At 47.3% G+C, this 14,828-nt stretch overlaps 1 protein-coding gene across 3 annotated transcripts in view; it reads left to right on the top strand.

Annotated features, from left to right (window-relative positions):
• The window catches only part of KCNN2 (potassium calcium-activated channel subfamily N member 2), a 498,316-nt gene that overhangs the window by 347,364 nt on the left and 136,124 nt on the right, over positions 1-14,828 (top strand). For 2 of the 3 annotated variants that reach the window (XM_047730739.1, XM_047730738.1), the window contains 3 exons: positions 207-409; positions 1,266-2,545; positions 3,174-3,269. In XM_047730739.1, the coding sequence (XP_047586695.1) occupies positions 388-409; positions 1,266-2,545; positions 3,174-3,269 (1,398 nt within the window). In that variant the 5' untranslated portion in view covers positions 207-387. Of the gene's footprint in view, positions 1-206; positions 410-635; positions 961-1,265; positions 2,546-3,173; positions 3,270-14,828 lie in introns of those variants that run through there. The other variant, XM_047730740.1, reaches the window with a different exon arrangement.

Here is a 14,828-nt window from a genome sequence, read left to right as displayed (position 1 = left end):
TACCTGACTCTAGCAAAACTCCAGCACCCGCCCGGGAGTGGACACTCAGCCGGGGTTTTCATTGTTATTAATTTCTGTAACGAACGGTGCGACTCGGCCGCACAAGGCCCCTCTCCCACCCCCCGCCGCAGTCGGGGCTCGGCGGAGGAGATGCCCGGAGTTTGCGCATCTGTGACCCGCCTTTGCTTTGTGTCTGTGCTTTGCAGGTGGGGAGGAGGAAGAGGAACAGAGGAGGCGCTGGCGGCCGGCGGTCGCTGAGCAGCCCCCAGATCCTCGAGCAAGCCGCCTCTCCACCGCCGGAGAAGCCCGCGGACCTACCCACTAGGGCGGCCAGAGGGCCTGAGCGCCCGAGCCGGGGGACCCGACGGCCGGGGGCGCCAGCCCCTCATGTTCCGCCGAAGGCACAAATGTGAGCCGGCGGTAGCTGGGAAAGCCCTCCGCCCCCGCCAGGGGGACCCGGGAAGCCCGCGCGGGCTCCTCCCGCGGACGGTGGGGATCCCCACCTCCGGCCCCGCCCCCATCCTCCCCCGGCCCGGGAGCCGAGGCGGTTAACCCTCTCCGCGCCGCGGCGCACTTGGGCCGGAACGCGGCGCAGCCAATCCCGACTCCCGGGCGCCGGAGCCCAGCGACTGGGGAAGATCGGGGCGCGGGGCTGGCTCTGAACTCGCGGCGACCAAACCGGGGCTCAGGCCCCGGGGTTCTCCCCAAGCCCTGCTGCACTGGCGAAGCCAGCCGCCAAACTTTTTCTTTCCAAAGCGGGTGCCCCCGCAGTTCTTTGGCGGGCAGCCGGCGGCCCACTCTCCGCGGGACGATCAGGGAGAGGTGGGCGTGCAGCGAGGGGGCCGCTGTTCTGCAGCCCTACGAGGCGTGCACGCGGGCGGACAAGTGGCAGGGGTTCCGCACTGTCCCCGCGCCTGACCCACGGCTGGGGTGGCCAACGTGCTGCAGTGCCCGGCGCAGGTGATCTAGACTGCGCGTCCGGCACGAGCTAGGGGGGCGGCGGCGAGGGGGGGGGAGGAGGAAGGGACGCCCCTTTTTTCTCGCCGCCCCCCCCCCGCAGCCCGGCTGCACAGTCTGGGGGCTCCCCATCCCCAGTGGTGCTCCCCGGCGCTCCCCATCAGCAGGTGGGGCCCCCAGCCCTCACCCCGCCCTGGCCTGCGCACCCCCAGGGTTCTCATCCTGCAGATTCCCTCCTCCCCATCCCTCTCTCTCACACACGCTCCCCTAAGCCGCGCGCGCCGCAAACTCGGTCTCGGTCCCCGCAGGTGATGTCATGCCCATTGTTTTGGTGCGCCCAACCAATCGGACTCGCCGCCTGGATTCTACCGGAGCCGGCATGGGCCCTTCCTCGCACCAGCAGCAGGAGTCCCCGCTCCCGACCATAACGCATTGCGCAGGGTGCACCACCGCCTGGTCTCCCTGCAGCTTTAACAGCCCTGACATGGAAACCCCATTGCAGTTCCAGCGCGGCTTCTTCTCGGAGCAGCCGCCGCCGCCGCCGCGCTCCTCACACCTGCATTGCCAGCAGCAGCAACAGAGCCAGGACAAGCCGTGCCCGCCCTTCGCGTCCCTCCCGCACCCTCAGCACCACCCGCACCTCGCGCACCAGCCGCCGGGCAGCGGCGGCAGCAGCCCATGCCTCCCGTGCAACAGCTGCGCCCCCTCCGGAGCCCCGGCGGCGGGGGCGGGGGCGGGGGATAACCTGTCCCTGCTGCTCCGCACCTCCTCGCCCGGCGGCGCCTTCCGGACCCGCACCTCCTCGCCGCTGTCGGGCTCGTCGTGCTGCTGCTGCTGCTCATCGCGCCGGGGCAGCCAGCTCAATGTGAGCGAGCTGACGCCGTCCAGCCATGCCAGTGCGCTCCGGCAGCAGTACACGCAGCAGCCGGCGTCCGCCTCCCAGTACCACCAGTGCCACAGCCTGCAGCCCGCCGCCAGCCCCACGGGCAGCCTCGGCAGCCTGGGCTCCGGGCCCCCGCTCTCGCACCACCACCACCACCCGCACCCGGCGCACCACCAGCACCACCAGCCCCAGGCGCGCCGCGAGAGCAACCCCTTCACCGAAATAGCCATGAGCAGCTGCAGGTACAACGGGGGCGTCATGCGGCCGCTCAGCAACTTGAGTGCGTCCCGCCGGAACCTGCACGAGATGGACTCGGAGGCGCAGCCCTTACAGCCCCCCGCGTCGGTCGGAGGAGGTGGCGGCGCGTCCTCCCCGTCTGCAGCCGCCGCCGCGGCCGCCGCTTCGTCCTCAGCCCCGGAGATCGTGGTGTCTAAGCCGGAGCACAACAACTCCAATAACCTGGCGCTCTACGGAGCCGGCGGCAGCGGCAGCGCTGGAGGCGGCGGCGGCGGCAGCGGGCATGGCAGCAGCAGTGGCACCAAGTCCAGCAAAAAGAAGAACCAGAACATCGGCTACAAGCTGGGCCACCGGCGCGCCCTGTTCGAGAAGCGCAAGCGGCTCAGCGACTACGCGCTCATCTTCGGCATGTTCGGCATCGTGGTCATGGTCATCGAGACCGAGCTGTCGTGGGGCGCCTACGACAAGGTAGGCGCTGCAGCCGCTTGCCCAGCCTTCCGGGGCCGCGGGGGCCGGACGCCGGGTGGTTGGGATGGGCCCTGGTGGGAAATCCCTGCCCGCCAGCCCCGAGCCTCCTCGGGACGGTGGCAGGTGCCCGCCGGGACGGCGAGCACGGCTCGGACGCTCTGCCCTGATCCTCGAGGCAACTCTACAGAGAGAGCCTTTCTGCGCGCAGCCAAAGTTCTGGAGGCAGTGAGTGCCCTAGCGACTTCGGGCACCTTAAATGAATGTTTCCAGGAGTCAGTAGGGGAAAGCAAGCCCTGTTGCTTTCCAGGTGCTCGCGATTTAGGAGGCCCCTTTCAACACAGAGCGCTTAAACTCAGGGATAACTCCCTCTGGGTTTCGAGAGCGAGGATCTGCGCTGGCATATGTCATGGCGCGGACCCTCTCCCTAGCCATCCACCTGCCCTCCTCTCCTCACTTCCCTTAGAGGCCAAGTGATCTGACGGATCCCACAGCCAAGACAGGTGCTTCCCTCATCCCCATCCTCTTCCTCCTGGGAGTTCATATTCACGGGCTGGGGGTGGTGGGGGGTCCTGGAAGGTGGTTCAGAGTGCTAGTTTCTTAAAAGTGCTTCTGTCTGACTGTGTTGCAGGCGTCGCTGTATTCCTTAGCTCTGAAATGCCTTATCAGTCTCTCCACAATCATCTTGCTTGGGCTGATCATCGTGTACCACGCCAGGGAAATACAGGTAACTTAGACTCCGCTATTTATGAATGACCCAAAGCGCACAGCCCGCCTACAGAAGCGCAAGGCAGCTTTTTCCAAACCCTCGTGTCCTTGCTTGAGGTTACAGAAGACACGCTGTAGTCTTGCCACAACACCTGACCTGTTCTTTCAAGAAGTTCAAAACAAAACAGCCCAGCACGTAAACAGGCTGGGTTGTACTTGTTAAGCCCTTAAGATGTTCCCCTCTCTTCTTCAGGTCGATCTAGTTCTCCAAATTTCCTTAAGGCCAGTTAGGTACTAGGCTTCAGCTGTGGGGTAAGCGGGAATTCTTGCTTGATTGGCCTATCCCCCTGGGTGCGTCATTATGGAAGATAGTGTCCCTCTCTATGTATCTTCTTCTGTAATGTAGCGAAAGAAGAAAATAGGCTCGTGATATTCCTAGCTAATATATGTAAATGAGACATGAGAAAAATCCAAACTCTTTACCTTCAGCCATTAAAGAAAAAAAAAAAAAAAGTCCGCCCTAAGGTTAGAATACAAATTCTGTGTATGTAGTGGTTTGGTAGATTTTTTTTAGCTGCAATCATTACATTGCCCTTTTTAAAAAAAAAATGTCATTTAAGAGCAAAGGCCACCGCCCTGGTGAGCAGTCTCATTAGGAAATGTTTTGTTTAAATGCAGCCAGGAACTCTATTGTTGAATTTGGCTATTACTGACAATTTCAGAATACTTGTATAAAATTCATGGGTCATCTTTGGAGTTGTTTGGTTTGCTGTAGCCTTCAGTCCAAGGAATATTAAGGGTTGTGAATTAAAAGAACTAGGCTTTTCGAAAATGAAGTAAGGTTGGGATTTGCCAGTTTAGAATTTACACTAATATGTATTTTCTGATTTTTTTTTTTTTGGGGGGGGGGACAATTGTTGACTATTCGTTGGAACTTTTAAGCCCTTCAGTTTAGGGTGCTTTCCATTTAAAGGCGCCATTTAGGGTGCCTTTAAATTTAAAACATCGTATAGAACTTACCACTTAAATAATTTAATATTAATTATGTTAAGTCAATGTGAGGTTAGTCATTAGCAAGCTCACACCAAATATGGAAGAAACCAATTTTAACTATGGTGCAAGCAAAACAAAGATGCCCATGACCCCAAAGGAGCAGGGAGAATGAAGTAAGACTTCGTCTTCCTTTCACATTTGCAAAGACTTTGAACGGTGTCATTCCAAAGGGAGAAAGTGAGCGAATGAGAATTAGAAAGAGTGAGACCATTTAGAGGTAAGTCACCCAACTGCCTTGGCAAAACCGGGAGAATGCACCCTAGAATTCTAAAATCTTAATAGTTTACAGGGAGGTCCGTTGTAATTCGGGGTTTTGTGATCCTGGGCTTCTGAGATTCTCTGAAACATTCTTTCATTTATTTATTTATTTATTTATTTGACAGAGAGAGAGAGAGAGAGAGAGAGATCACAAGTAGGCAGAGAGGCAGGCAGAGAGAGAGGAAGAAGCAGGCTCTCCATGGACCAGAGAGCCCGATGTGGGGCTTGACCCCAGAACCCTGGGATCATGACCCGAGCCGAAGGCAGAGGCTTCAACCCACTGAGCCACCCAGGCACCCCTCTCTGAAACATTCTTAAGTGATACTGCAACGTGGCTTACCCATAATGAGTGCATCTTCTTATTTTGACTTCCAAAAGCAAACACTTAGAGCTGGGAGGACCAAAACAGAATGAATAGTCTTCTGACTCCGTTTACAGACGGGGAGCCTGAAGTCAGAATAGGGGAGTAGCTTGCCACATGGCACAGCTAGACAGGGCAGAGTGGGCCCAGGCCCTCTCCTCCAGCTTCTAGTCCAGATAGCTTCCTGCTGTGCTCAGTTACTTGCTCGAGGCCCAGAAATATGGACATTTTTTGGGTTCGTGATTTCTCTGTACAAATTTGGTTTACAAATAAGTTGAATTTAAAAGGTCATTGTAAAATCTTCTCAGGTATTTTTTAAAAACCAAGTAACTTAAAACAACTTGTTTTGTTTTGTTTTGCTTGGAAACTGGAGTGGTTTTCCTTCATTTAGTTGGAAAGAGAACTTGCTGGTGTTTTCATTGAGCATTAGTTTTCGTACCTGTCTATTCCTTCTGAAAAGCACACAGCTAAACAAGCATTTGCCGGGGAGACATTGGGTGATAGTCCCATCAAGGGCAAAGCGTCTTCCTGAAGACACTGACTTCTTAAGAATTATTGGAAGGTCCTTTGAAATAACTTACAAGAGTTTGCAAGGAGTAGCCAAATGTTAGGTATTATTTTTTTAAAGATTTTATTTATTTATTTATTTATTTGACAGAGAGAGATCACAAATAGGCAGAGAGGCAGGCAGACAGAGAGAGGGGGAAGCAGGCTCCCCGCTGAGCAGAGAGCCCCATGGGGGACTCGATTCCCGGACCCTGGGATCATGACCTGAGCCGAAGGCAGAGGCTTAACCCACTGAGCCACCCAAGCGCCTTTAGGTATTATTAAAACTTTTTTGATACCATGTTAGAACTCTTGAAACTTCTAGAAACTAATAAAAATACAAAGAACTCCTATTTTTTACAGATTTTTCATGCTTGGAATTGCACTTGCTGGCTCATTTTGAGGACTGTTTCTGTTGCACAAATGCATAGGTATTTGGATGGAAAGATACATAGCATGGGTGACAGAAGTGAGGATATGTGCTGCTCCCCTAAAACTTACAAGCCCTGTGAATTTCTCTACCCTTGGGGTGACAGAAATATACCAGAATGTTAGATTTGCAAAACTGAGTTTATTTTACATGATACATAATTTCTGTTGAACCAGCTGCACTTAAATTTCAAAACTGATGCTTGGGTAGTATCATTCAGTTGTTTTGGTTGTAGCGTTTTCTCTCCGTGTTTTCTCTAGGGGGATTTCTTTCCCAAGCTGAAGCTCCAAATGCTTATCTGAGATGCTTTTACAAAAGTCGAAAGTGGAAGAGGGCCAGATAAACTTGAGGACCCTGAACTAGAAGTCAGGCACCAGAAAAATATGTATTAATTTATGCAGATATTAGAGTCAGCTGTGTTGGCAAAACAGTTGACCTTGAATCCCAAGTGCACAGGCTTGTGTATCTGTGTGTGGAAAATGAAACATTGTGCCTCCCCACCTTTTCATCTTATTGATGTCACTGATGTAGGTATATTTCTTTCCTAAGTTTTAAGCGAGAAGTCACTTCTCAGTTTACTATTAACAATTCCAAACATCCTGAGTAGATGTGAGTGGAAGAACTAAGTGTTGCCAACCGGAGCCTCCCTTTGGAGGTAGCATGTCATCTAAAATGACATGTTTTTTTTTTCTTTTTCTGTTTAGCCTACCAGCATGGTGATTGGGTAGCGAGAGCTAGCTAAGTGTGGCTTTCTGGGACATGATAGGATGTGTTAAGTGTCTTAGCCAACGTCCTGGCTCTCTGTCCCCTGGAATGGCTTAACGAAGCTTGGGGAGGCCCTGACATTTCCATGGAGAACCTTGGAAAGCAAGTCGGTGTGACCTTTTATAAAATGTTTATACACACTTTGGCAAAATAAGACAGTTCAGGTGAGTCATGGTCGGAAGTGCCTGAATTAAAATAGGGACATGAGGAGGCTTTGAAAGAACAGAGCTCAGTACATTGCAGCCTTGGTGTCCTTTTTCAGGACCACAGACAGCTCAATGCACCAGACTTTAGTCTGTGCATTTCACTAATTACTTAAATGCCCCGCCCCCAACCAAAACTGAAGTCACTTTGTGTGTATGTGTCAGAACACTTATACAAAATCAGATTTAGTCGGAGCAGTTTTTCGGCTCAGTAGATGTTAGAGTTTCTTCCAGTAGACTTTTGGATTTACTTTCTATATCCATCAGTAAAGCCAAAGCAACGACAAGAAAAATAAGCAAGAACAAAAACCCATCCGTGAATGAAGGATGAGTAAGGAAAAAAACTTCAATAAATGTCTAGGTATCGTGGTCTTCCGATGAAGGAAGAGCACTCTGGGGATTGTTTTTATATGATTTGGAAAGGTCACTTGATACTTAATAAATGGCTTTTTCTTCTCATGTCTCGGGTCAAATAATAGGAAAAACAGAATCATGATGTTCTCTCACTTTCCTTTTTGCCACTCCTCCTTCTCTGTGAGATTGGGAGTATGTCTTGGATGGGGCAAGTACACAGTCAAATACCCTTTAAGATCTTCAACATCAGAAAATTTGAATCTAGATTTCCCTTCCATCTTGTCAGTTTCTCATGCAGAAGCAATTTTAGTTGACATCGTTGTGTAGTATTTTGAGAGAGACAAATACAGGATTCTAAATCGGGAAAGAAAGCCCCTTGGACCTTGATCTTCCCAGTTCTCATGGGATTTGGAAGAAGGGCTTGTACATACTTTAAAGTTAAACACGTTTTTGTTTGACTTTATCTTGGGAACAATATAATTACATAATACTGAGCATCAGAGGAAACGCTGGTTATTCTTTAGTATCTCTTGCAATGGGAGAATTCCTTCTCTTCCCAGTTAGCTTTTCAGCAATGGAAGACATCCATCTAAAAGTGCAAGAACAGAAATTAAACTTTCTCTTTACTCATGCATCTAGGCCACACAAAGGAAGGAGTGAGTGAGTGAGGGCAAGGGCCTTGGCAACATCTGAAGGCTCTGATTGGTGTGGAGTGGAAAGGCACCCACTTGGTAAGACTCTGGTTTGCCTGTGGAACCTGGAAAGGATGCTCATTTTCCCACTCCTACAGAAAGCAAGTAGATGCTTCCAGACTGTGCAGATAATATGGCATCTAGCTATTATTCTTATGGATACAGTAACAATACATATAGTAAGAACAAGCAGTACAGAAGAGTTTCAAAGAAACACAATAGTCGCATTCTCTGTCCTTTCCTACGACCTTTGCCTGAGGGGCATCTGCTTTGAAGTTTTTCGTAGACTCTTCTGGAGTTTTCAGAATTGAACCTTTAGATGTGTTTAGACACAGACAAACCTGGCTTGTGTTCGCTGATAGATCTTGGAGGTTTTTCCTCCTCAGCACATAGAGAGACCTGTCTCGTTTTCTTTTAGCACCTGCATAAAGCCTATTTTATGGATGGGCTGCGGTTAACTCGTAGGCATGTCGAGTGTTCTAGATTTTTGCTATTATAAGCAGTACTACCAATGAACGTTCTCGTGTACTCGTTTTAAGCAATTCATTAGAGTACATGCCTGTGGTAACTATCCAGCAGCCAGATCACTGAATCCAAGGGCATTTTTGTTTTCAGTGGAAAGGTGTGGCCCATCAGCCCTTCCAGAAGAGTTCACATTTCCCGTGTCCCCACACATTATCCCTCCACAGCATTGTTGACCCCGGATATTATTTTAAAAAAGGAATTTTAAACAGCTTTGGCTTTCTGAAGTCTAAAAAAGTTGATTTGCCTGAAAAAAATTTTTTTGGAGAAAAAAATGAAGGAAAAAATCTCATGAGCTCATAGGCTTATTTGCAACAACCTGTGATATCTGGGAGTGCCTTGTTTGATCTGCTGACAAATTTAACGGTCTCTGGACAGAGGCCACCAGACGCCCATCATTGCCACACTTTAGATTTTTTATTTTTTGGTTTTTTTTTTTTTTAACTTCAAAAACTGTAGAGATGGAGGAAGCTGCAAAGTTTGAAGGAGGGTATCTTCAGTTGGTCTTTAGGTCTCTGCTCTTGTCAGCGAGATAGATGAGAATTGCGGGTTAGCTGTGAGACTCCAGAAGATGGGGATGTGGGAAATTTGCCTCAATGGCCTTGGTGGTTAGCTCCATGGCTGATAGGTCTGTGGCCAGTGGCTCCAACATTGGTTGTAATGGGACTCTCAGTCGCTTTGACTTCATGTCGACACTGTAGTAACGAAATCACTCAGGACTAATTTTCCTTGCCTGCCTGTGTGAAGATCTCTGCATTATTAATGGGTGTGACGCTAAATAAAGTGACCCTGGTGTGTTTACAGAGCAGCATCGCAAATGAGTGGAAGGGTGCAACTTCAGGTTTACTGCAAATGGGTTTCCTTGGTCTGCCCCAGCGTGGTTCTGGGCCACGTTTCGGGCAGCATGGAAAGAAGGGCACCGTGGGCTGTTATCGTCCCAGACCATATCTGGCAGGGCACGCAGAGGGAGCCTGCACTGATTCCACCCCAGGAAGTTACTTATGGTCAGGTTATAAAGCAGTTTTATGGGGCTACTTGAGAATGAATTTCCATGCAAGAAAAAAATAATAGGATGTCTGCTACTTTGGGAGTCTATTTTTACCCTGAAACTCCTTACAAATGCTATTTATGAAACTAGAAAGTGCGTGGAGGGAATGATCTGGCCCAGTATCCCACCCAGCCTGGGAAATCCCTTTATGTCATCTCAGATAAAAGTGGTCACCCACTTTTCTGCTTGAACCCTCTTCCCACGATTGGCAGGCAGTCCCCTGTCCGAGGCCGTCTGTTCCAAGGCCAATTCTTATTTTTAGGAAGATTTTCTTTACGTTGAGGTAAAGCCTGGTTTTATTTCTTCCACACTTAACATTTTCACAGTTTTTGAGCTTTGCAGTTAGGATAGAGAAGACTACGGGAAGGTCCCTGGCTTCTTGTAACTGACATTCCAAGGATGCAGGGTTCAGGAGAGAGGCAGACTTTAAGCAACACAGTCCCAGGAAGTTATGGTCAATGTTATGAGGGGATAGAAAGGGCTGAGCTAGAAAATACTTGGAGGTATGGGGGGGGGGTGGTTTCACATCAGACCGGTACTCAGGAGCATTGTCCAAGGATTTGACTTTGTAACTGAGACCTAGAAGAAAAGACATTGTCAGCAACTGGCAGAGTCTGTGGGAACAATTTGTGCTCAGGCCTTGTGACCCAGAGGAGGTTCCTGTACTTAAACAAATGAGAGCAAACCGATGTGGCCTAAGCGGGGGAAGAACAGGAGATTGGTCCTGCGCAGACTGAGAGAGGATGCGGGACTCTGATATTGAAGGGTCTTGAGGCCATGATAAGGATTTGGGGATTTTCTTTTCTTTTTTTCCCCCCCTTGACAAAGCATAGGGTAGGGAAGTCATTAAAGAGTTGATTTGATTTAGAGCATGGAAGAGTCACGATCCAACATACTGTTTGGGCAGAACTTTTGCTGGTGTTCTGAGGAGACTGGCATGAAGATGACAAGGAAGGTCTTGACCAGCCCCATTGTAGAGAAAAGTGATGCTCATTTGGCTGGGTTAACAGCCGTGGGGACATGGAGAGGTCTGACTTGAGACCCATGTTGGAGGTAGAGCAGACTTCCTAGCATGGGACGGGATGTGACAGGTGAGGCCAAAGGAGGTCACAGAGATGGATCCAAGGGTTTCAGCTGAAGCAATGGCGTATATGGAGCTGAGAGGGGAAGACCCACAGTGAAGGGTGGAGGATGTGGACGCAAGAGTTTGCATTGGCAGAATACATTGGAGAGGTTTCTGATTACACAGGGGAAGCTTAGGGTTCAGAGGAAGAGTCTAATGGAGATTTAAATGGGTGCCTTCAGCATAGAGGCTGTTTAAATCCACAGGAATTGATAAAGTCGTTGAGTGAGAATAAAGATGAGAAGAACGCCAAGAGTTGATCAGCCTGGGACATCTAGAGGTTGTGTAAAGGAGGAATAAAAGAGATAGGATGAATTTTCTCCACTGTGGAGATGGGCAGTGTTGTAAGGGGGGCTCAGTGCTAGGTATCCCATGCAGTGAAGCCTGTTAAAATGGTAGAGAAGTGCCTTTCGGATTGGACCAACTGAAGGTCATTGCTGACTTTGAGGCACAGTTTCAGTGGAGAGAGAGCGACAGAAGACAGACTGCAGTTTCCAGTATAGCAGAATAAATTGATCTCCTGCCCCCTTCGCAGAATCACAGAGCAAACATTGAAACATTGGTTAGTTCCCCTTAAATGCCCTCCTAATTAAATAGTGCTAGTTTCTTTGAATGTTCCTGATCAGACTTATAATGTCCCTGATGATATTCATCTGTCCTTAACGGTTTTGCTGAATTCCCTTTTCCAACTAGAAAGTTAGAAAAGTACCCAAGACTTTCAGATGGGATTCTTACTTCCTTTCATCAAAGATGCATACAGGATACTCACCGTTACTGGTCTAAAATGGTCATTGCTTCACGCGAACCGTTGCCACAAAAGACTTGTAAAAATTTTTATTGAGGGGCGCCTGGGTGGCTCAGTGGGTTAAGCTGCTGCCTTCGGCTCAGGTCATGATCTCAGGGTCCTGGGATCGAGTCCTGCATCGGGCTCTCTGCTCAGCAGGGAGCCTGCTTCCCTCTCTCTCTCTCTCTCTCTCTGCCTGCCTCTCCGTCTACTTGTGATCTCTCTCTGTCAAATAAATAAATAAAATCTTAAAAAAATTTTTTCATTGAACTAAGTGTATGGCTTCACATTTACTGACCCTCTTCGGTAGCATCTTGGTTTCAGACCTGGGTTTCAGCCTGTCTGAGTTATTTGACTCATAATCCCAGTGCTTACTTGACAAACACTTGTTTAGGTACAGAAAATGCTGTGTATGGACTCATTAACAGAGTTGCTCCGTTGGCAATACCCAAATTAGCATATAATTCTGTTCCAGAAATGTGATCAATATTAGTGGCCCCACCTGGTTTGCACACGGGCCATTGACAAGTTTAAGTTTCTCTCAGGCTCCTGGCTAAGCCATGAGTGTGGAAAATGGACCTTGGGAACCTGTGTGCAAAGCCTGGGTTCAAGGGCCACAGTCAGAGCTCAGAAGTAGGGCATTTTTTTGCTCTGAGACATCTGCTCATTCATGATATTTGGTACAGCCTTTCAAGTAATGACAACTCTGTGAACCCTGACTATCAGCCAGCCCACGTTCCTCTACCAGAATGTCACGAGGACTGTCATATCCCTCGCTGAATCCCCGTGTTCTGTGAGAACTGTAATCTTGTGATCTCCCCGTCTGTTAGCAATATCCAAGACGGAAAAAAGACTGATGTACTTGTTATCTTAAGCATTGTGGTGTAGGCTTCGTGACCAGATGCCTTTCCTCTTAAAAATTTCATTTTTGAAATTTCAATGAGTAACTCTTCATATTAGAAAATTGGTAAAACCTGGAAAACACAAGAAGGAATCTTAGTGTTGTCTCACCACCCAGGGATAATAATTATTTGGTTCTAATGTATTTACACCACACAGTAAGTGGACATGGTATTTGCTATGTATCTGTAGAAAGAAATTTGGAATTCTTTTTCATGTGATTTTCTGTTGATTTCCCCAGGCCGTTACACATTCTTCTTCTTCTTTTTTTTAAAAGATTTTATTTATTTACTTGAGAGAGTATGTGGGAGAGAGAGGGAGAGCATGAGCAGGGGAACAGGGAGAGGGAGAAAAAGATTCCCTACTGAGCAGAGAGCCCAATGCTGGGCTCCATCCCAGGACCCTGAGATCATGACCTGAGCTGAAAGCTATGCTTAACTGACTGAGCCACCCAGGTGCCTACCATTAAACATTCTTAATAGATCCAGTTTTCCCCCCATCCTATGGCTGTAATCAATTTAATCCTTTCCCTTATTTTAGACACTTAAGAAGTAAAAAAACCCTATTACAACTTTCTTTTAAGATTTTATTTTTAAGTAGTCTCTACAGACAAGCTTGGGGCTCAAACTTACTCCCCCTACTGAGCCAGCTAGGTGCCCTTAAAATCCTTTCTATAATGGGTACTATCTCAAATGAGCCTTTGGGAGACTCTCTGATGATTTCTTTTTTTTTTTTTTTAAAGATTTTATTTATTTATTTGACAGAGATCACAAGTAGGCAGAAAGGCAGGCAGAGAGAGAGGAGGAAGCAGGCTCCCCGATGAGCAGAGAGCCTGATGCGGGGCTCGATCCCAGGACTCCGAGATCATGACCTGAGCCAAAGGCAGTGGCTTAACCCACTGAGCCACCCAGGTGCCCCTCTCTCTGATGATTTCTTAAGGAAAAATTGCCAAGAGAGATGTTACGGAGGTCAAGGATATTATTTAAGACATTTGGCAGTTTTTACAATTGTCCCTCCAAAGTTTATAGCAGGCCTTTCATTTTTAAAGTGGTTACAGACCACCGCATGTAGTGTTTTCTGGAGCATCTTGGTTTCATTTACCGGTATTTTGATGACTGTACTACCTCGTGAGTCTGGGACTTTCCTTCTCTGTCATTGGCCTTGTCTTCCTGTGTCCCCATGATCTTGTTTTCTAAATTGCTAGCTAACCAGGTTTGTAAAGGATATCCCTGTTTAACAATTAACGTTGATATAGAAACAGTGTGAGCGCCTCTATTGGCAGATAACTTGTCCCCAAATATTCCCAGTTTTTTTATTAATTATAAGTAGCTGTAAAAAATCATAATTTCTGAAGTTTTTCTCTGCAAACTTTCCCGCTGAGCAGAGGAGCCATCAGACTCTCCTTTGGGTTGTTTACTGTTTGTTCTGCAGCATTGCCTCCTGGCTTTGTGCACTCGCCTCTGGGGCCATTGTGTCTGGGCTCATACCCAGCTCTGTCACTAATTAGCTGTGTGACCTTGGACAAGTTACTGCATCTCTCTGTACTTCAGTATCCTTGTCTCTAAAATGGGGAATCTAGAGTGTCTCTCATCACATTGTTAGGAGGATTATAGGATGTAATATATATATATATATATATATATATATATATTTATATATACATTATATATTTATATATTTTTATGTTTATATTTTATAAATTTATATGTATTATATACATATTATTATTATATTATTATATATTATATATATAATTATATATAATATATTTTATAATTTATATTATAAAATATAATATATATATTATTATATAATTATATAGTTTTACATATGTAAAATATATAAATACATATCATACATATAAATAAATACATATATAAAGATATGTATAAATACATATATACTTATGTAAAGCACTTGAAACCCTCACTGGCCTGCAGTGAGGACAATGTAGGTATCAGCTTCCAGTTATTGTTAAGTATTTTGGAGTTAGTTAGGGTGAAGGGAAGGAATTGGAGCCTAGCCTCTCTTGGGCTTTAGAAAACAGTGATTTCTTTTTTTTCCCCCCTCTTTTTTACAAGTCTTATGGATGGGAACAGAAACAAAAATGGTGGGCATTTGAATGGTGTTCATTAGTTTAACAATCTAGAATGTGTCTGTGTGTATATATATATATATATATATATATTTATTATTATTATTATTATTTTTTGGTTTAACTGACCATTCCCTCTGGGCAAGTTGGCTCCCTGAGAAGGTAAGTGTTCATTTTGTCTGGTAGGTTTGAGGTCTATTAACAAGTATTTAAGGACTATAACGTTATGGCTGACAGTGTTTACCAGAACAGCCATTTCCCCAATAAACCAAAGTAAGGCTGTTTGTGAGCTCCATTAACTCCTTCACGCATCCAGGTCCTCGCTGATGGCATCTCCTCGTCACTAATTAGGACCCTAGTGACTTAAAAGAGTTAAGTGAGGTGCTCTGAAAAGTAAGCACAGGGAATCATTTGGATAATGGAAAGTTCTGGTATTAACCCCCT

The sequence above is a fragment of the Lutra lutra genome, chromosome 5 (assembly GCF_902655055.1).
Source record: "Lutra lutra chromosome 5, mLutLut1.2, whole genome shotgun sequence".
Lineage (NCBI taxonomy): Eukaryota > Metazoa > Chordata > Mammalia > Carnivora > Mustelidae > Lutra > Lutra lutra.
This window is presented reverse-complemented; position numbering and strand designations above follow the sequence as displayed.